This window comes from Buteo buteo, chromosome 2 (assembly GCF_964188355.1).
Source record: "Buteo buteo chromosome 2, bButBut1.hap1.1, whole genome shotgun sequence".
NCBI lineage: Eukaryota > Metazoa > Chordata > Aves > Accipitriformes > Accipitridae > Buteo > Buteo buteo.
In genome coordinates, this window is record NC_134172.1 from 12,069,123 (window position 1) to 12,092,564 (window position 23,442).

Sequence of the window (23,442 nt, forward strand, 5' to 3'; positions counted from 1 at the left end):
AGCAACCCTTGCTCACCTGAAGGGTTAACAAATTCTTTGTTTTATGATGAGCCACCTTAATACTTATATGCAGGCCCATCTTGATACATAGCACATTCATCATATTTTTCTTTCTCCTTATTCTTTGGAGAAATGCTAAATGATAAGGCTTCAATAAAAATGATTCCTCAAATCTTGCCATTCCATCCTTTCCTCCACCATGCGCTACAACTCCTATATTCTCATAGTGTAATTCGGTTTTGTCAGTTTTGGCAAGATTGCAGAACGAGATCTTGAATGTCTTTCTAAAAATGCAAAATATAAACTACCCATGTATTTTAAAATCACCATGAGGTAAGCTGCAAACATGCAAAACGTCAGCAACCTTTGCTACAGTTCATACACACACTTACCTCATGGTAAATGAGAACAAATACATGGTAAGGCACACATTGAAGATCCTACAGAAGAGCAGCTCAGCTACCTAGGGCCTGGTGCCAACTTCTCCTCTAGGATTTGGGTCTACAGGGAATGTTCTTTCATTGCTAGCTCCCTTATTTCAAATGCCCCTCAAACCTAGCCTGGGATGATTTGTTTTGAAGTTTAATGATTTCACACTCATTATAAGCTGTTCAGCCTTTTCCCTATTGAACCACAGTGTGGGAAAGGTGGCTTACGAATTTGAGCTGGGAGAGTTGTAGTTAGGATGTGTTTGTTTTGGCAGCATCTCCAAAAATCTCCTATATTAAGATGTCTTTTAAAAGAAGTGCTGAGTGTGCTTGGAAAAAGAGCTGTTCTCTGCAGCAGTGGGATCTCTGGGGCAGGGGTTGGCAGCCCTCCAAGAATGGTGTACCAGACCGATTTTTTCTTTCTCATCATCTGAAGTTAAATGTATGGGAAAAAATCAGCAAGAGTGAGTGGGAGAAAGGAGGTACTCCCTCCTGAGAGTCCGAGTACCACAACCACCTTACCAGCAGTACTCTTCCTCCATGCTACCAGCTGAGAGATGCTGAATCCACATACGGTATTTCTCAAAATACTCCAGTTCCCAGCTTCGCTGCTGTGCCTTTTAAAATCTGTCCATATAGTTCATGTAGCACATGTGCTCTCATTTGCTGGTCTTTCCTCTAGGACACCACGAACCCTTAGACATAGAGGCAGTGCAATTTCACTTACGCTGCAACTTCCCACATCATTTCTGACATCTGGAAAACACAGTTTTTAGAGCTCACTGGTCTCATTTTTCTTACGCATTACACTTGCTCCAGGCAGTGCAGAACACTGGTCATCTTCAAGGCCTCTTAGAGACCTCATGAGAAACAAGGGACTTAATAAACTTGGCCCAACCCATCTGTCATATCCTCATCTCATCAGAGGAGAATTCTACAGCAGAAATCATACAGCCAAGAGCTGCTATCTCATTCCCAGCATATGCACTTGAACATATTGCACCGCATTTCCTATCACTTAATGTTGGTTTTTTTAGTTTTTAATTTTTATTGGTGCATACTTTTCCTGTATTTACATCATCCCTTTGGGGTTTTTTTACTGACAGGTGTGGAAACAGTAAAAGCCACGTCCTGGCGCATGAGAAGGTGCTCTGGCTTTCAGCATTGGGATGGAGAACTGAAGCTTTTTGTTTTGGCATACTCTAAAGGCCACAGGGGTGTCCCTTTGGAAAAATGAAGTTAGTAAGGACCTGATGTTTCATTTCTCCATGTGTTGAACACCCAGCTGAGGGAGGATAACTTGTTCTCTGGAGAGTAGTTAAAATAGGTGCTGAGAAGTCTCTGACAGAGAGCTGCTCTCTGAACCCCGCAGGCCGCGACTGGCTGAGAAACACTGATCTGGGGGATATTTATTGTGATCAAGAAACCCAATTTCTGATGCCGGCGATCTGCCCAGTTTACCCATGGGGTATTTCGTTGGGAGCTGCCACAGCAGCAGATGCTGCTGTGCTGCACTGCAGCCTTTACGTGGCAGCAGAGCCCAGCTCTGCGTCAGGCCACCAGAAGGACAGCCACAGGCAAGGGGCCAAACTCTACGAGCAGTTTTATCACTTCGGGGCTACTCTGTGGAGAGGTTACAGATCACTATTGTAGAGCACCAAATAAGTAAGACCGTTCTTCCAAAAGCAAGACAGCCTATATGATGGGTTTTTTTAAATAATGGTGGCAGAAGCTTCAGGTCCTTCTACAAGGGATTTCAATGTTAGCAGGAGCAGAATGCAGCTGATGCTAACCAGGGAGCAACAGGTCCCTAGTGACTGTATGGAAGACATGTAGGGCCAACATCCTCTGAAAATCTCAGTATTCGACAGAGCTAGTTCATTTAGACAGCATGATAAGACTGTGAAAGCTAAGCCATTCAAGTTACATACTTGTTTACTCCACCACATAATTCCTATCTCCTTATCTCAACACACCATATCAAATCCATGGATTTGCAGCTTCCAAAAGTACCCAAGAAACATAGCTTCTGGACTGCACTAAGGAAAGAAAACCGTACGTCCAACTGCAGCTACATCAACATGACCGTTACTAACTTTGTACTCGAGTCTGTGCCTGATTTTGCAGTCACGTCACTTGAGCCAGATCAAGCCAGATGCTGACATCTATTCTGCATGCAGAGGCAGAAGTGAAGTGCAAGCCAGTTTTCCTTTGATGGGGTTTTCTTGCCCGAAAAGCTACTGGCCAGAAAAGCCTCTTGGCAGAAGTTACTGATCCGGCCTACAGCAACATTTGGCTTCAGTGTCATCTTGAGCCCCCAGATAATATTATAGTACAGGCACTGGCTAAGGAACAGCAGCTGCTAAGAGAAAAACATTGCCGTGATCTACATTTGGCAAACCTTTCCAAATACTGTTTCTAAGTGAGTAAATACTACAAGAATTTTTATATTCAGTAGTAAACAAATAAAAAATGCTTTTGAGTTAGTATTACCTAAACTAGCTGCCACATTTGTATAATATAGCTTAACCCTGCAGTCACTCAGTTACTACACTTAGAGCATTATCTATTTCTTTAGACATCTAAAAAATGATCAAAGAAGCTGACATTTCAAAACATAATGATTTCAGGATCCCCTCCTGTATAAAAAGAAGCAGCCAGGAACTTTTAAACCTTTCTGGTTCTAAAGAATTAGACTAAATTCCCAATGTAGGCTGAATTCTAAAATCAAATTATCTTAAAACACAAAATGTACCAGGAACATTTAGGGAAAAAACTAGCTTCCATAAACTCAGAGTCAATTTTATTTAGAATATAAAAAACACAGAAACCAGGTTTTCAAAATTATAGTGCTGAAAAATTCTGTTACAACATTAATGAAATAATAATAATAAAAAAGACTGAAGTGAGAAAATAGGTAGGGATTTAAAATGTCACAGTCTGACATTTTCCATAATAAAAAAGCGTAAGTTGAAGGTGATATTAGTGGCAGCAATGATTTTGAGCCTCCAAAAAGAGTTCATTAAACAATCTTCACTGACATCTAAATTTATGTAAAAAGCAAAGGCATGGAAGGAGAGTTGGATGACTTTCAGGATGTTAGACTTCCAATTAGGAAAACCTTACCAAGAAGAGACAGGAAAGGACTTTGATTAGAGTTGGAATAGAGGACTTGTTTGCAGATGTTAATTGAAATAAATTGTGCAAAAAAGCTAAGGAAGGGAAATGTTTTCCTAGAAGTGAATTACTTACTGGTTAAAGACTGTACATTCATTTTGTTTTGGGCCTTTTCCAAGAAGATGTGCCAAATATGATAACAAGCACTGAAACTGGGTAACAGCTAGGATCTAATAATCACAATATGATCAGAGCAGTGATACTGAAGTATTAAGCACAGCAAAACAACAAGCAAAACAAAGGCTTCTACCTGAAGCAAATCTGAATCTGAAGACAAGAAAACCAGAAAGAAATCTGACTTGCAAGTTTGGAACCTGCAGTAATAGAGTGTGAGTCATGAGACCAAGAAAGAGACTTCTGATCTCACAGGAGCAATGTATAGAAGGGGAGAACATAAATCAGGGTAGGAACATTGCACTGTATCTTAGCAAAGCTCCTCTGAAACTAAATTTGAAGATCTGATAACGTTTCAAAATTGAAATGGAACTTTACATTTACCTTCATTGACATTTGCTACATAGAGTTTTCTTTTGAGTGAGTGAAGATGCAGTAGCTGTTCAAACAAATTTGCTGGAGAACTTGGTGACTTGCTGAGGAGTCATGCTACATAGCAATCAAGGTAGGAATTCAGAGCCCTGCCATAAGCCCCCAAAATACTGTCAAGCTTTCCAGTTTTAACAACAAGGACATTTTCAGAGCAGCAAGAGAGATCTGAATTTATAGTATAGTCCTGACTCTCCTAAGATGAAACTCCTGCGCTAACAACAAGCAACCCTTTACATTCAATTCCTTACTTCTCCTCTCAGCAACAAAGTTTGTGTCTTTATTATTTATATGTATCATTACAACACTTTGCCCCATTCCTAAGGCAGGACCTTATGTACCATTTCACTGAACAAACACCTTCGGTTTAAGGCAGCAGGCAGAGACTGAAACCAAGAAGCAGCAGCACTAACTTGGAGCACTCCTGCGGTATCAGGGGAGGCACACAGGGAAGACGTGCATGATGTCTCCTTTTGCCCATCCCCAGACTGACTCAACACCTTAGTTTACAAATGGCAAGCATAGCTTAAGCAGATGACCTTCAACATACAGTCAAATACACATTTTTAACAGAACTGCTCTGGAGAGTCACAGCTTGGAGGTTTGAGGACCATGGGTTACACACCCACAAACTTGACTATTTCAGGAATAGTATTTTCACCTGTTTAAAAACACTGGGTAGAAATCAGACGATATTCAGTGTAATGTGGGAGAAGCTTCTAGGAGCTAATACATCAAGGAATTACTACGCAGATCCCACAACCATTATTCAATGAAAAACCAGCAGCATCTACAGTGTGAACCCAAGATTTCTGAGGGAAGAGGAGAGTTTGTCAAATTTATCAGAATGGTCTGGACATACATGAACTTTCTCTGCCATCATTTATCATTTCATTTTCCTTTAAATGGGACTGGCAAGCTCTCTGACTAATGGAATGAACCAGAGATGTTACAAAAGGTTTAATAAGGAGTTCACTCTAATTTTCCACTTGTGTCAGCACAATGAGTCTGACTCTGTCCAGCAAGATGCATCTCTCAAACACAATCCAGAACTTCCACAGTTGGCTCCTCGGTGCCCTCCACAACCATCAGTCCCTGGCTCCTGACTCTCAGCTTGCAAGGGTCTCTCTGCCACAACCGTTGATGGGTGCTGCTGTCTATAGCTCCCTTATTCTGCAGCTGCAAGAGAGGCAGCAGCAAACCAGCCCGTGGCCTCGGGATGTCATATGAGAAGGGTGCTGATACTGCAGCAATCCCTGTAGCAGTTGAAACAACAGCTAAGCACACCTACCCCTGTAGTGCATGCAGTTTTTGCCTTCAAAGGTAAAAGAAGTCTCAGAGCTCGCTTTTCCTTCAGTTATAAACCAATAACTTCCTTCATTTTGTGTTATATCTGGAGCAGCTTCGTGAAGAGACTTGTATCCCATTCATTTGGAAATGAGATTTTACCCTTTTGTTCAGCTCTGAAATTAATTTTATCTTCCCTTAATCAGTGCTTCTATTTAGGGCATAATGATGTTCCCAACTTGCTATACTTCAAATTAAATATTTTTCTTATGGCATTCACCGAACTCGAATCAGTAGAATAAAATCCAGCTGTGCCACAGAACCACAGACTAGTGGATGTCAGCAAGAACCTCTGGAGATCATCCAGTCCAACTCCCTGCTCAAAGCAGGGTCACCTACAGCGTACTGCTTGGGGCCATGTCCTGTAAGGTTTTGAATAGCTTCAAGGATGGAGACACCACAACCTCTCTGGGCAACCTGTGCCAGTGCTTAACCACTCTTTAAGAGTAAAAAAGTTTTTTCTTATGCTTAAATGGAATTTTTCATATTTCAGTTTGTGCCTACTGTCTCTTGTCCTGTCCCTGAGCACCACTGAGAGCAGTCTGGCTCCATCTTCTTTACTTCCCCATCAGGTACTTACACACATGGATAAGATCACCCTGAGCCTTCTCTTCTACAGGCTGCACAGCGCCAGCTCTCGCAGCCTCTCCTCACATATCAGAGGCTCTATTCCTTAATCATCTTTGTGGTCTTTTGCTGGACTGACTCCAGTATCTCCGTATCTCTCTTGTACTGGGGAGCCCAGCACTAGACCCAGCACTCCAGATGTGCCTCACCAGTGCTGAGAAGAGGGGAAGTATCACCTTCCTTGACCTGGTGGCAGCATTCCTCCTAGTGCAGCCCAGGAGGCTGTTGGCCGCCTTTGCCATAAGAGCACCTTGCTGGCTCAGGTTTGCCTTGTTAAGCAGCACCAGGACTTTGCTGCCAAGCTGCTTTCCAGCCGGTGGGCCCCCAGCCTGTCCGAGTGCATGGGGTTATTCCTGCCCAGGCACAGGAGTCTGCGTTTCCCTTTGTTGAACTTCACTAGATTCCAGTTTGCCCAATCCTCCAGCCTGTCCGCGTCCCTCTGAATGGCATTACACCCACCTGGTGTATCAACCATTCCTCCCAATTTGGTACCATCTGGAAATGTGTGAAGGGTGCACTGTCTCACCAGCAAGGTCACTAATGAAGCTGTTAAGAAGTACTGGAGCCAGTATTTACTCCTAGAGTACACCACTAGAGACTGGTGTACAGCTGGACTTTGTGCTGCTGATCAAAACTCTCTGAGCTCAACACTTCAGCCAATTTTCAGTCCTCCTCACTGTCCACTTATCTAATCCATATTTCACCAGTTTGTCAATGAGGATGTTATGAGAGACACTGTCAAAAGCCTTACTAAAGTCAAGGCATACAACATGCACTGCTCTTCCCTCAACCTCCAAGGCAGCCATCTCATTGTAGATGGCTATCAGGTTGATCAAGCATGGATTGAGCCACCTAATAAAGAGGACTTCATAAATCCATGCTGACTACTCCCAATCACCTTCTTGTCCTTCATGTATTCAAAAACAGTTTCCAGGATTATTTGCTCCACCACCTTCTCAGAGACTGAGGTGAGGCTGACTGGCCCATAGTCTCCCTGATCCTACTTCTTGCCATTCTTGAAGACAGGAATGCACCTTGTTTTCTTCCAGTCCTCAGGAACCTCGCCTGATTGCCACAACCTTTCAAAGAATTGAGAGTAGCCTCACAATGACATTGGCCAATCATGCATCCCACCATGTCCCATGGACTTGTACATGTTCGGTTTGTTCAAATGTTCTCTGTCCTGATCCTCCTTCAAGGAGTGTAGTTTTTCATTGCTCAAGACTTTCCCACTGGTCTCAGGGGCCTTAGATTCTTCAATGCAAGTCTCACCAGTAAAGACCAAGGCAAAGAAAACATTAAGTGTCTTGGCCTTTTCCATGCCCTTAGTCACCCGGTCCCCTGCCCCATTCAGCAGTGGGCCCACATTTTCCCTGGTCTTCCTTTTGCTGCTGATGTGCCTGTAGAAGCCCTTTTTGTTGCCCTTCACGTTTGTTGCCAGATTCAATTCCAGATGTACTTTGGCTTTGTAACTCCACCCCTGCATGTTTGGACGGTGTCTCTGTATTCATACAACGAATATTTCTCATGTATAGCTACTACATGAGTTTACAACAAAATTATTTTTAAAAAAGCAAAGAACAGAACTAGCCATTTCAAACTTTCATTCCAGTTCTGTGGTCTTCAGTTCTGCTTACCCGATCTATAGCGCTCATCCCGTGACCCTGAGGACCTGCGACGGTGGTATCGAGAGGAAGAGGACGGAGTAACAGGAGTTCGACGCTCTTGTGGTAATGCCTGGTCCACCCCTGCATTAATTAAAAAAAAAAAACAAAAACAAACCCAAGCTCATTCTGATTGAATTCCAGAAGTTAATAGCGAGGAGGAGTTCAGCCTACACTAGAAGTAGAAAATGAACATTCAGTGGCTAAACCATGTCATGTCAATTGGTTACATGGTACTTGCCTCTGGTCAGCTTTTCTGGTATGGTTATTTTCCTGGGTCTCTCTAAGACAATCTTTTTCCAGTATCATAGACTACATAAGAAGAGCATATAGACAGTAAGCTTGGTGGTGTTTTTTTTCCTCCCAAACAGGTGACCTTTCATAAAACAGTATTCAGGAAATATTTTAATGTGCTAATAAATGCAGACACCTTTGCAATGGATCTTGAAGCTTTCCTGGAAATTCGTTAAAAACAGTTCCTAAGAAGACTTAACCTTAGTTCCTAATAGACTTAGTGTGTATTATCTAAAACCTCATGCAGCTGGATGATATTGGCTGGTGACAACACAATACTAACCTATGGAAACTAGATACCCAGCGAAAAGGGAACTATATTAATATCTATAGGCATTTTCAGCTACCAAAGGCCAGAAAGTAAACAGTAACTGCATGAAACCAGGCTGAAAATAGTCATCTATTCCAGCAAAACAATAAAAATAACTCAGCCTTATAATATATACCTGCAGCATCTCAGTATGCCGGGCCTAAACATCCAGTATTTAAGATTCAAACCTTGTAATCATCCCTTTCTCATTGCAAATCTGTTTTTTTTTTAAAAATAGGTATTTTCTTAAAGGCTCCTTCAACGACAGCAGTGGTATAACAGCAGCATTGTATATAACACTTCTAGAAACTAATGTTCCTTGACAACTTCCAGAGAAAAGTGAATTACTTAAGCAGGAAAATTCAAGCAAACAAAAGGAAAAGAAAGCAAACCTGCATCTGTAACAGTGGCATAATATGCTACCTTGCTCTCCTCCAGAGTAGAACCTGAGCAGACAAGCCCAGTAAGTGATGCATTCATCTTAGAGCTAATAAAACACAGAGCGTTAGGCACTGTGACGCACAGGGGCAAAAACCCAGGAGTACCTAAAGAAATTAAATTAATTCTTTCCTTTTATTTTGTTGTCTTTAAATAGTAGTTACACAATATGTGTAGCTGTGGGGACAGAAGTAAAACTGGCCTCTTGCTTTTAGGGTTGATGGTGGGAAAGATCTGCTAAAATTACTTAATTAAATTATTAATAATTAAGTATTCAAATGGGTGACTAATAAATTGAAATTGGATTCAACAAAACAATGCTTGGAAATATGTTCATATTTTTCAATTAAAACACAATGTAAAAACTCTCCACTCCTATTTCTGAACTATTCAATGCCTGCTTATTGGAGGGGGATAAGAGTTTACTTTTGTGGAAACAAGAATTTTTTATGTACAATACAGACCAACCAAAAATATTATGTTGACTTCAGTGAGTTTCAACTATGTTTCAATGGACTCTTTAAAAAGCATCTTTTAAAAAAGTTCGCATTGTACACTTACTTCTTTGTGAAAACAAACTGAACTCAAAATACAGCTTCCTTCTTAAATCTTTGGAATATCAGCAATGTCAAGTCTGCTTTGATTTTGTGGCAAAGTGGCTGGTTGGCTAAAAAACATACTTGGAGTAAAATCTCATAGGTGCATAAAAGACAGAGTGAATCCATAAATTTCCTTCTACTCAGATTGTGATTAATAATTAATACTCTTAAATCAAATAAAATGTCTTCATTTAACTGCTCTGTCTCCACACTATAGTACTGTGTAATTTCACTTATCCTCAAGCCTTTCTAGTCTTTAAGGCAGGTGAACCTAACTTCTGAATCATTGAAATAATCAGAAGAAATATTTTCTCCTCACTTGTATATTTAGAATTTTTCTTTCTTTATTGGGTCACCCTGAGAACCAGCAATATAAAGTTAACAATAAAATTATTTTTGATTGAAAATTTTCAGTCTGTACAAGATGCTAACCACTATTATTCATCTCAGTTTCTATCCGTATTGTCAGGAATGAGATACTTTCTGGAAATCACATATATTTACAAAAATCCTAAAAAAACCACACCCCAAAATCATGGACCTAAAATTGCTGCTGTAAGACAGAGCTTTTGTCTAGAAAGCCATGCCACAACTTCCCATGGCAAATGACTTGTGTAGGGCAATGGCGTGTGGAGAAGAATGAACAAAAATAATTTAGGTGTTACTACTGAAGTACAGCATCATGATTATACAGGAAAAGGGGATTAAACGCATCCTTCCAACAACAAAACCACATGCAACAGGCTTTAGAAACACTGAGAGGAAATGAAACTGTGAGGAAAAGCATCAGTTACAAAGAGGTACACAGCTGCTGTAGGAGGGAGACCTTTCAGGCAGAACTGAAAGCCACTGGACAAAATACACTCAAGCCCGCGGTTTCCTTCTCCTGGCCACGTGGCTATGAGAGCCCTCAGGTGTCTCAGTCTCTTCTGCAGCTGTGGGCAGTGCACAAAGCTCCTTTTCAAGGCGTAAAGGATAAAGTAACCTCAAATACTGACCCTGACATTGCAGAAGACAGCAGGATGCCCAACTGGCTGGGCAGCACGGCCGCCCAAGGCACCCCCTAAAACTGCAAAGGGCTCTTTCCTCCTCTGGTTCACTACAGAGATTATACGACTACTTGTTCTTACTACAGATACAGAAATCTCTCATCTAATCTTAAAATTGAGACACTTGAACTAGTTTACCTCCCTCCTACTTTGTACACATGTGTTTGTTAAGTAAGTCTCTTCTGACACAATGGCTAGTGTGGAGTTTCTTCCTACAGTTAGGAAAGAGACAGCCCCAACATCCTACACTAGTAGTCATTTAAAGCCATAGCAAAGTAAATGAGAATATCGAAATATCTACTGCTTTTATGAGGCCTGGGGATCATTTGATGGCTTTACTTCCCACTTGCCCATAAATATAAAAACAGCAAATAAACCTCTACCCAAGTATGGAGCAGGACGCGTGAACTCGGCTCGCCGATAGCACCGATTTACACAAGGAAGTTAATTCTGTACTAAAAAAGAGAGGAGAAGCTCTCCATCAGCCATCTGTGGGGAGACCTCTGCTCGTACTGAGTTCCTTTAACCTGAGAAAATGCAAAGCATCGCCCCACTGTGGAGAGACAGTGAGAAACGTGATGACGGTTCCTTACTGAAGGGACTGGAGCAGGAATTAGCTGGCACCACCTGGACTCACACCTTCGCTTCCCGTGCGCCCGCTCCCTCGCACAGCACCAGTGATGGTGTGAGACAAAGTACACAATAGCGAGAACCTACACGCTGCCGTTCCTCAGCAATGGGTAGGAGTAAAAGCCATGCAGAATAACGAATACCATGAAATCAGTGAAGTGTTGCCATAAATAGCGAAGCAGTGTTAACAGCAGAATTGTTCACCTCCATGAAGGCTCTACCAATATAGTGCAGTAACAAGCATCTTCTTTTTTTTTTCCACTTCTACTTCTGAACAGAACTAAGCCCCCCAAATTGATAGCTTTCACAGCCAGCACACAGGGTCCATGAGTTAAGTGCTAATGCTTGTTCAAGTGTGGCTTCGCTCAGATGCATTTGTGAATCAGTGGAAGCGGTGGCGTAATGGGCTTTGAGAATTCATACTTGGATCCATTCCTAAATTTAAGAAGGCAGCAGAGCAATGAATGGCTTTCATAAAAGAAAGGACAATGTCACATCAGTGCCCTGTGCACAGACACAATCACAGTCACTGTCAAACTGGCACCATTCTTAGTAATGCCATAGCCTACCCCAGTCTTGCAGCTAAAGCAGGACTTTAAAAGGTAAGCATAATTAGCACTAAAGATTGACTCATTACAAGTCATGAATTTTAGCAAAATATATATGCTGGAACACAGTTATTTTATATAAAAGGCTGAGAAATCAGTGCTTTATGCTCATCAAGTTACACATAAGCATTACCAGGTGCACTGGAGCAAACAGCCATGTTCTTAATACAAGCATTAGTTCATTTATCTAATGCTGCTAATGTGGGATTCAGCTTGCAGATTAAGACACCTATATTTAGGTGTCTACAAGAAGATGCTTAAGCTAAGCTCCCATTATGAAAAACAGAGACCTAGACCAGGACTCAGGAATCTAAACAGAGGTGCCCAATGTCTTTTCAGATGTTGTGGACTATGATACCTGGCTTGACCAGAATGGCATATGTCCCCTTTAAGTCCTGTTTTATATGTGCTCGCTCTGTGCAGATGTCTCTGATACCATAGGAAATCCTGAACAGTATTAGACATCTATCTTCAGGCAATTCCATGAGCCCAGTGAAGCCTTGAGAGCTACTCAGGTGGTCAGTGGAGGTATCTGCTATGGAATAAGCTGAAAAGCTCTCTGGGTTTCATCAACTGAATTAACTGTGTCTCTTCATATAAGAATGGGAACTTAAATACCAGGTTCATAGGCAGACAACTTAATGCAGATATATCAATCTACAAATCCTAACCTGCAAGTTGGATCCTGCCTTCACTGTATTTAGCTAAAAATGCAAGATCCTCAGTAAAGCTATTTAAGCAATACCACTGCAAGCTGCATAGTTTTATTTTTAAGTGCATGGAAGGCACCAAACTGTCAGCTGGAAGCAGGCTTCATCTCCTTCCTTCTTTTTTTGTCTTCACCTCTTTGTTCCTCCCTTCTTTATTACTTCTTCGTGTAGCTAAATTGCAGTGCTGTGTGCTGATAATGTGGCAACTAACAGAGGACAATTGTTTCCTTAATGACAGCTGAGAAGTTGCTTTGATGTATCTCTAATTCCTATATCTGTGTCAAATTTTGGAATCTAAAAATATTTAAAAGCTGAAATGTCTAATGGACAAGAAACAGAAGGCATTCTTAGACGCAGGCTACATTTATTGTTCTAAAACTAACTTGCACTGTGTGCCACCAGGACTGAGAGCTGTAGGATAAACCCAGCAGCTCCAGGGCTACTGGGAAGGAAGGCAAACAGTGTTTGCAGTGCAGTTTTAAGAAACAGTATTTACCTTCTGTTCAAAGTATTTCCTGAGCTTCTATGCAATGGCTGGTGGCTCAGCTTTAAAAGTAAAGCCAGGAGATAAACACTTTGTGTATTTTGTAAACAGGTTAAATGTCACACCATCCCCATGGAATTTATTACCTAGCATGGCATTTCACTCTTCCCATCAAATGTACATCTAAGTAACAAATTCACTGGATAAGCCAAAGGAGATTTAAAATGCAACACTCCTAACTAAAGACATTCAGGAAAGTGGAGCCGCTTTCTGCCAGATAAATCTGGAGAAAATGGAGTTTCTGATTAGATATGTTCAATGAACAATCTTGCCTTCACAGGTGAGCTTTCACACTTACTCCTGCACTTGGTTCCGATTTCAAACAATGCACATACTTCAAATTGATCTTCTTCTTTCCTTATTACAATCTCGATCTTGCCTTCCAGCATTTCCTTGCAAGCTTTAGCTTTCAGTTCAAGCTTAGCATGGCTATCATGGGCTTCTTTTTTCTCTCCATTATCTCAGTGATGGTGGACATCACATTACAGCTCCAATTCACATGCAATGTTTGATTTCCATTTTTCTCTAGATAGTCCCACAGCTTCAGTGTACCATTTGAAGATTCTTTTAGGAGAATATGTAGAAAAAGGCTACCTATCCACATAGCAAACACATTCACCAATGTGCTGGTCAACTTACACTGCAGACAAATTTGGGCAGTATTGTGAATTCCAGCAGTTTCTTGTTTTGACAGCAGCATCCAGTTCTTCATATGCCTCCACTGGCTCCAGCTGCTCTAGTCCAGCACAGGCAAGCTTTGTTTCAAGACCCTCAATGGTATATCTCCTTTCTACTCTCCATTGCTCACCTCTGACTGAGCCACCTTTCTCACCCATTTTTCAGGTTTTTAGACCAACATCTTCATGTTTACTCCTATGCTCTTATGTTTTACAGATGGTCTCCATGAACACCAACAGATATTTCATGGAAATTCTTCAGATTCTTTGGAAAACACCCTGATTCTGATGTGTACTAAAAATACCTTCCCCCAAAAAAACATCATGCTGAGCGCTGAAACCACTATCCTCATTGCAAACTGATTTCATCATGTACTCATTTCTTCCCTTACACCCCATTTTTGGCCTAACTATTAGGGTGTAAAGTCTTTGAAGAAAGGTATTTTTTGCTCTGTGTTTGAACAAGGTTTAATATTATGAGGTCTTACTGCAGGATAGGAAACAGAGGTCCCATCATAAAACAAAGAATGCATAAAACGGTAACTGGGCTCTCAGTCAGCATGGCAAAAGTGAAGCAGTAACCATCACGCTTTAAGTGACGGCATCAAGGGGTAGTTCTCAGATGCTTTCACAACCTTGGGTTTTAACCAAACTAGGCTCTGCAAGGCATTCACCTATTCGAACCAAAACTGTTTTTTAAAACCAAGACTTACTAAGCGTTCATCTGTGTGCCATAGTTTCTCATCTGTGAAACACCTGTCACGCTGTTTTCAGAAATGAGTCCAGGAATCATGCAATGTATATGCCTTTCAATGAGATCCACGTTCTCAACACACGTATATGCTTTGAAATGCCCCATTGTGGTTATCCCTTGATAAGATCTTTAAGAATTAGGAAGGCTGATGTGATAGGAATACTCATTATTATTAATAAAGTGAACACATGAGGGTTTTTTTCAATTCCAGAATCAAGCTTTGTTCAAACATTTCCTTGCAATCTTTGCAATCCAAATAATGTTGCAATCCAAATAATGTCTGTGGAGAAGAAAATGAAATTGTAATCACCAAGTTTACTTTGAGTGCCCAAAGGGCTAGCAGCAGGAACAGTTGAAAGCAAATGTATGCATGCATACACATAGAAAAGTATGCAAATGTATGCACACATTACAAATATATATAAGTGCCGTGCTAATAACAGAGGTTCCTGTAATTCTACAGAAAATTGTTTCTTCATAAGGTAAAGGGCTCTTCTGTGTGAATGTATTATCTTCTCTGCACTGTGTAGCTTGAAATCTCCCCGTGCTGCTGCTGTTGGGGCTCCAGCAGCAGGAGATGCAGTGATCTGTCTCTAGGCCTGTGAAAGGAGCAGCAGGTGCCTTTTAAACACTGCATCTCACAGGTTTATTAGGCATAATAAATAAAGCACTGGTGACTGGTCTACACGGTTACGCTACAAATACAGCTACACTGGTGGTACCAATGATGGGAAATTAAAGAAAGTAATCTAGTGTAGACACAGCACTTGATTAAGAGAGAATGAACCACCCATGTCTAAGCTGTTAGAAGCAAAGCTTAATTGATAACAACATTGTCTCTGTTCTGTGAATGAATAATCAAATTTCCTGGCAAAAGACTGGAAGCAAATTGGGAAAAAACACAGCTTATGGGGGATGCAGCTAATTTAGTTATTTTTCTTCTAGGGAGGGTTTCTCTTAATAGCGTGCATGCAGCTGCCCACATGTTAGCTTACCCAGAACCGACTGATCTAATCAAGATAATCTTCAGAAAGATATTCTGAAATAAATGCCTGTTTAAGTGGTTATTCTTTCAGCTCTTGGCTGTCACGGCTCCTCTACAGAGGCAGTAAGAGAAAGGTCACAGCAGAAGAGAGATTGGGATATACGTGCAGATATAAAGGTTCGAATTCACTATTATTTTTAGATGTCTGACATATGGGCATGCTAAAAAAAGAAAAACTACTCTGCGCACAGAACATCTCCAGCTACAAACTGACATCCTGAGAAAGTGTTTTGAGAAAACAAAGCTGTACTTTTGTCTCCTTAAGTTAAAGCAGGTGGGGATTTAATGGAAAAGAAAAAGGGGGCTCCCCCTATCCCTACTCCCATTAACATTGCCAAACGCAGCATATCCATTCCGGATTTCTGGATGTTCGACAGCCCGCCTGGAACAGTACAAATGTCCTTTGCATATGTGCAGTCTGTGCAGCATCTGGATGTGTCAGACCTATTGTGCATGCACTGTGGAGTCAACCTGCAGATGTGCAGCAGATCCAGTATGTCCCCCATGTGTCAGACTCACTGCATGTTTGCTCTACAGCATATGTAACAATATACTCTCTGGGATTGTCCTGTCAAAAATAGGGAGCCTAAGAGTGAACTCCCATATCACCTGGTAGAGTATCAACCACATGGTTGCCCAGCTTCACCTTTCATTAATCTCATTCCTGAAAAGTAACAGCTCTCCCTTTCTAAAATGACAGCATCCCAATGAGCACAACAAAAAAAGACCGTATATGTATGCTTGTTTATATACGTATATAGCCAACCCTTCTACTGCCTATATTTAGCACTTACATGATTTTATATCACTAATTCTGTTAAACCTGAAATTGCAATTTAAATTTAATCATTCCCATTTTGCAAAAATCTTGGGCAGAGGAACCCATGTCAGACTGAGGGAACCTGACTTAGAGCAGCCCCACGTAAGAGGAGAAATACAGTCAACAACAACAGAGAACAACACAGTCAGAATCCAATATGGACCTCCTCCATAGTATTACAGCAAATTGGTTTGAAAATGAGTGTGGAAGCGTTTCTCAAAGGGATCGTCTTTTTACAGGCGTGTCTTGTCCTGACAGAACTGCAAATCTTATCTTCCCTGTAGCCATCTCTTACACCATGTCTGGACTGCCTTGTGGGAGCGTGAACAAGCACACAGGCAAGAGTTTGATGTCTTCCGTGTGCCCGCATGGTTGGCAAGAGAAAATGTGGTGTCCTGAGAGGCTGTGACTCCTCTGCAGCCTTGCTACAAACCCAGGGAGTAGGCGCAGACTGCCTGCCACCAGCCACAGGTCTCCCCCAGAAGGCAGGACAGGTATCTGCTGAAGGGCAGAGCTATGCAGCCATGGCTGAGGTCATGCCTTGCTGGTCCACACTGCAGACACGTGGCCCTGCAGAATGTTCTTCCCCTAGTTTGCTCTACCAGCCTGATTCCTGTTCCTAAAAGTTAGTCTGCTTCTGAATGGTTTGGATGTGAGCAGAGCTCTCTACTTGAAAATAGCACAGAATTAGGGTGCTTAGATTTTTACAGCTTCCTCCGGATTCTGGTGGGCTTGGACCTGTCCAGAGCTCTGTAAAAAGGCAGTGCCAAAAAGGGAATTAGAAACACATGCCTTCCTGTGCTTCACCAGCTTATTGTATGAAACCTCCTCCAAAGTATCCATAGTATGGAAGCTACAGAGACATTAACATGTTCAAATGTTATTAAGAAGGAGTATTCCTTCCCCCTTCCCATCACTTCACTCTTAGGCAGACAGAAGTCGATAATGGCCTTCCAGATGTTGTCCTTTGGTTGTCCTGCCTTGTCACTGGCAGCCCCTAGTCTATCATATTGATGTAGGCGTCTACCAGAGGCTTCCAGATGAGGCACAGTTACAGACAGATATGGATGGGAAAAGATATATTCATTGTGCTCACCAAAACGAAAATAAAAGAGAGGCCGGTTTCCTGCCGTGCTGGCTGCTCTCTCTCTAGCGGCCGCTTCCCGGATGTCACAGACACCAATGTTGGCAGTGCGGAGCATTCTTCTGGCAGCTCCTTCACTGTGTTGCAGTCTACACCGTACTGCGGCAGCTCCATTCGCTGCTGTAACAAGTTGAAAAAAACTAATTAATTCACGTTTAGTTTTTTTACATTTGTTACAGCAACGAATGGAGCTGCTGCCCCCATGCAGTAGAGCACACACGCACACACACGCACAGACACCACAGGACACTCACGGAGCCAACGCGGGTCAATGTTCCACTCTGCCAACATGGGCGTTAGTAATGTTAGCAAAGGTGCAGCGAGAGGACTGGACGTCCCAACAGATGGGAACTGCCTTTGGATTTCCTTTAGTTTGCTGAATGCAGTCACAGAACGCAAATCCCTGCCCTTCCCCAATGCCTCCAATCCTAGCAAAAGAGCCATGTCCATTTCCAGACTGTTTTATAATATCTCTGAAACGTCTATTCCCTTTTAATAGCAAGATCCAAGACCACCAAAGCTTTTAAATTCTTGCAGTTCCCCATCAAAACAGATTACAACAAAGAAAGGACTAATTGGTCATGTATGTGATTGTCCAGGTATTGACAGAGGCTTTCAAAAGGCAGCATCTGTTTTGTTATCCTAATTCTTCTTGGGAAGGATTCATCTCCCCCTTCCTAGTGAGCAGGGACCTCAAGCCATTCAGATGAGTAAAGTCTCTAGGAGAATATCAAATTGCACTGTTTCAAGTTTTGTTCAAAAGGTAACACAACAAAACAAACAAAAAGTACAAAGACAGCAAAGACCCAAGCACAAATAATTTCTGGAGGAAAACACTTTAATAGAGTAGAAGCAGTGTCTTCCTCTATAATAAAATAATTCATTGAGCCATCACCTAAATGATTGAGCTTGATGTATGGACAAGAAAACTGTGGACAATATTTCAATACTTTTCCTTTTCATCCTATCATCATCTTCCTCCACTCATCCATACCCCACATCCCCAGTGCAGGAATTTCTGAGAAGTGGTAGGGCAGAAAACATTCACTCCATTTCCTCCCATCTTTAAAACAGCACTAAATCAACTACATCCTCAGTCGCGACCTCTTCAAATTATTGAATGGACCCCACTATAGGACTGGCTTACAGAGATCCCTCTGCTTTTCCTTACAGGAAAAACTTTAATATCACAACAGAGACCTTGAAAGATAAACCTCAGAGGGTTCTCCACCTTCTCTCTTTTATCATGACATGCATGATGAATCACCAGCAGTTTCAGCCATGGATACAGTTTGACCAGAAGACTATGAACTTTCTGGAGAAAAAGCTGTTATTTTCTTTTGTGAAGGAAAAAAAAGGTACAACTAACTGTATAAACAAATACCGGTACCAACCGCACCGCTGTGTTGAGGATTACTGTGAGGCAACAGTCCTTCCATAACTCAGTAAACATAAGTAAGTCTCATGAGAACATACTGTGAAGACTATTGTATGTCTGACAGTCTGGTCAGACCAATAAATACCCAGAAATTTAATAACTGCACCTCTGGTATTGTAATTCTGTTGATCTGATTTGTTTCATTCTCTAATGGCTCCCAATGGTTAGGAAATGTCACAGACACCCTCAAATCAGGCTGTATCACTTCAGAGAACAGAGGTGTCTGTAACACTGATCACTTTTGTGGAGTTCCCTCCGGTGGAGTAAACCTACCTAGTGAAATCCAAAGGCACAAAATACCATTCTGCTATGGAGCTAGCTAATAGATTTGCAGATCTGAACAAGAGAGAACAAGGCCAGTGTCTCCACACACAAGCAGCTTAAATAGAAAACCATCAACTCCACCATAAAGGCAGGATTTTGTAAAAGGAGGAAACTAGCTTTCAGGCCTGCAATAAAAACAGGACTCAGAGGACAGCCAAGCCCAAGCGGAGCCTCCATAAGGACAGTGAGATGCCATGAGCGTGTGGGGCATGCTCCTGTGAGGCCGACACAAAATGGAGGCTTATACCAACACCTACATATTCAACTTCATGATCCAGTGCCTTAGAAGAGTGAAAGAACTCTGAAGAGTTCTTATATATATATAGGAAATAATTCTAATGAAGCAATATGCTGTTAAACCTAGTTTGAAGATATTCTCATACCTTTTGGGCAAGTACCTGCAACCCGTCCCTCAACATTGAGACCAGGTATGTATGAAGGGTCAGCTGCCCACACATTCTAGGACAAGCTGAACTCTAGGGATGTTGCTGGTCTCTCTGGTGTCTTCAAAAGGGAGATTTGGACAGGAAACCCAGAAATGGAGGAAGGCACATACAAACTCCAAGGTTCTCTTCCACTCTTGTGTACACCTCTGTTCAGAAAGCTTTACTTGGCTGAGATCTCAATGAGTTAGGACATCATGTTTTCCTCTACCTTTTTGCATTACTTCTAACAAACAATGCCTCTCTAATGAGTCTAGGCTGATTTTCTTTTCTAGACACGACTGCCAAACCCACAGCAACGTATGTAAAAATATGTACACACACATCAAAGCAGACATATATATAATAATATACATAAAATGGATGGAATAAGCTTTTTCTGCATAACAATAACTTTGTTTCTGCCACATATATTTCTTCAGAGATGCAGATTTTTACTGTGGCAACTATCAGTACGCTTGACATCTTCATATATTGCAAGCACAGATACACGTACCGGGAGGCTGTGGCAGGTAGGCCCCAATTAATTTTGATCTCTTCTTTTCATATCCCTTCTGTGTGATGTCACCTGCCAAGGAAAGAAAAGGAAAATCAATAAGATGTGGATAAAGACAGTGTCTAGCTGCTTAATGGCAGCACCATCAGCTTAGCCACCACTGCACTGTTTGTCTGTCTTGACAATTATAATGAACAAATGAAAAGCACAGTATGATCATTCCACCCAGAAAAAAATCATGTACGCCAGGGCCATTCTGACAAGTAAATACCCAGCCTTGATTTATTCCAGGACCAGAGTCCAGCAGCACAGAGTTTTAAAACCATTTTGAGATGCTGTCACACAAGCTTTCAAAAGCTACAATGACCTTCATTAGGTTAATAAACAATGGATTATATAGAGTGCGTGGGCCTGTGGTGGCTGGCAAAACACATCGCTGATTAGCATTTTCTATCATTAATGGGATTTTTCTAATCAAGCATGTAAGGCACAAAAGACTTGAAACTCCTGCTATATCATTTCTGCAATATAAATGTTTTAGCTGATTTCTAAGCAGTACTGAGAGGAACAAAACCAAACCAAACCAAATCTACCACAGATCCACTAGAAAGTAGTAGCATAAAGACTCTTTATCTGACTTTCCAATTAAATCTCAAAAAAAAAATTTTGGAGACAAACGTTTGAAATTCTTACATTCAATTAATATGACCCTACACTGTGTCTGCAGTTTCCTCAGGTAATTTTTTTTTAACGTAAGTATAAAAAAACTTTTTCTGTAAAATTTCTCTAAAAGAAAGTGATGGATAATTAGTACGTAGAACAAAATATACACTTTTAGTCTTGTTAGAGTTCAGGAGAGCTTTCGCACTGAAGTTGCGATACAGTCCTGGCTCTAGAGTTCTAGATCTACCTTTAACAGTTGAAATACTTGTTCAAATATAATTCAAACATGCAGACTCTTCTTTCCAAATGTGTGAGCACAGATGCACACACATATACGTATGTATTAAATTCAACGTCAGATGCTCAAAAGAGTGATAGCTTTTACAATTAAAATTTTTTGACATATTCCCTGCCCTTTCAATAAGCATATCTGCTATTGTGAGACTCATCACGCAGTTAAAGTTCTGCTGCAACACTTGACTTGTATGTTTGTAGAAGGTTGAGGGCTTAGGAGGGCAGAAACCACAAAAAGAAGTGGAGTTTTGGCAGTAATGTCCAGCTAGATTCAGCAACGTGTGTCTGTTCATGCTCTTCCATCCCTATGTTCAAACTTCACCTAAGGAGACCATTTGCCAGGAGAACTACATAGTTATTACAATCCCAGCCACTCTGGTAAATGGATGCTAAATCAGCACCAAGGTATAGACAGAGCTTCCTGTGGGTTGGTCTGAAATCAATAACTACATGAAAACATCTTCAAATGTTGTTCCTCGATGAAAGACCTTTTCTTGGGGATGGTTCCAACAAGCATTAAGGAGGCAAAATTCTCCGAGCCTCTCTGCCAGTGTCCTGAGCCAACCTCTTGCTCCTGGTTAAAAAACGGTGCTTAAAATAACACCTATCCTCTTTGCTACCATATCTCAAACCGCTCTACAAAAGAAGTCAACTAAAATATCTGTGTTTTTAAATGAGGAAAGTGAGAGTGAAACACTTCAAATGATAACCGTCCCATATTTACCCAGGGAAGAAGTGGCAGACTTGGCAGGAGGACCTAAGCCTTTAAAGTTCAAACCCACAGACTCTTCAAGCACATTTCTTCCCATTATGAATACTTCTGGCATGTGTTCAAACTAGTGAAACAAGCTCCCTCTCCATTGTAATCATCAGCTTCTCACAAACCAGACAGTAACTATAGATACTGCTTCATTAAAATGTTTTAATGAAAAAATGTGTTTATTTCCATTTGAAAATTATAAAATATGAACGATTTTTTCTTTTAAAGTTTTGCTAAACAAATTGCCATTAATTTACTGTGCTCATCAATATCAAATTCTTATGCATTCCAGACACATTTTAATTTGACTAAAAATTTGCTTTTATTAGTTTACTATTGCTCTTAAAGGAGAACAGAGATGTCCTATGGAGAACCATAGCTCCACTGTGGTACGTGCAAGTTGGCAATGCCATTTTAAATATGAAACTATTAACAATAGGTGCTTATCTTTTGGTTACTCTTCCACACACATGGTAGTGTATACACATGCAAATTGATATCGCAAGCTATACATTCTAGACATTGCTCATGGAACCTGCACCCATTCCCACAATGTAAGTTTCTTCTGCTAGTTTCTAAACCTATACTGTCCTTAATGGGAAGAAATGCAGAGGACAAGCAATTTCTTTGACACCAAAGTGGGAAAGATAACTACCAAGTGTTACCTCCTGTCAGTAATAAGTTTTCATTCAAATCAGTACCCAGACTCACTCTTTTGAAGTTCACCACGTAAAGGAATTATTCTAAGAAGGAACAATGGTGACTCCTTCCCCAGACCACTTTTCTCCACCAAAAAATCACCAATAAAATGATTTTTTGAGACAATTTAGCACGAAAATATTTCAACTTCCAGCAGCAAGCAGCAAAATCATTTAGAATTATCACTAATCTTTCTATAATCACATCCATCAATGCCCTGGTAACCAAATCTAAAAAATATGTAAAAGCAAAATATAAAATCACCAAAATTGTCATTGTCTATCACTATTACCACTCTGAGAGGGAAGGAAGTCAACTGTATCACATAGTCTGGGGAAGTAAACGAAAATGCTTTATTTATCAGAATTAATGGTATCTGTATTAATTTGTATTTTTTCAGATAGAATGACTTCAGAATATGAACAATAACTGAATTATCATTAAAATATTATTACAATATATGCAAAACCATTGCATTTCAAAGCTATGTGGAACTCATTGTGTAAGATCCCAATATATACTAAACACAGCTCACCAAAATTTAAGTGAGCTTAAACTCTGCTCTTATCATCAATTACCAACCACTCAGTTTTTAAACACAATATTAAGACCTCTGGTCTATGTCCTTCATTACTTTGCAAATTAATGCAGCAATTTTACAAGTATTATATGTGGAACAAACCCCTCTTCAGTTAGTAACTCACGCTCTTCCACAGTACAATACTGAATTTAGGCTTGGCTTTTGGAGAATATCAACAGGATTACATGAAGTATACTTCCTTGCCATGAGAATACAGGATTTATGCTACCTTTCCCTTTTCAATCAACCCTTCTTCTCTTGAAAAGCGAGCAGACTCTCAGGACTTTGCTGCATGCATTCAAAGCCCAGCTCAAAAGACAGGACGGAAAAGGGTCTC

At 40.9% G+C, this 23,442-nt stretch overlaps 1 protein-coding gene across 6 annotated transcripts in view; it reads right to left on the minus strand.

The window, feature by feature from the left end:
* DIP2C (disco interacting protein 2 homolog C) overlaps window positions 1-23,442 on the minus strand; it is a 336,977-nt gene that overhangs the window by 137,562 nt on the left and 175,973 nt on the right. For 4 of the 6 annotated variants that reach the window (XM_075045682.1, XM_075045643.1, XM_075045635.1 and 1 more), the window contains 3 exons: window positions 20,110-20,181; window positions 17,361-17,528; window positions 7,760-7,870 (listed from right to left, as the gene is read on the minus strand). In XM_075045682.1, the coding sequence (XP_074901783.1) occupies window positions 7,760-7,870; window positions 17,361-17,528; window positions 20,110-20,181 (351 nt within the window). The remainder of the gene's footprint in view (window positions 1-7,759; window positions 7,871-17,360; window positions 17,529-20,109; window positions 20,182-23,442) is intronic. The other 2 variants (XM_075045673.1, XM_075045662.1) reach the window with 1 other exon arrangement.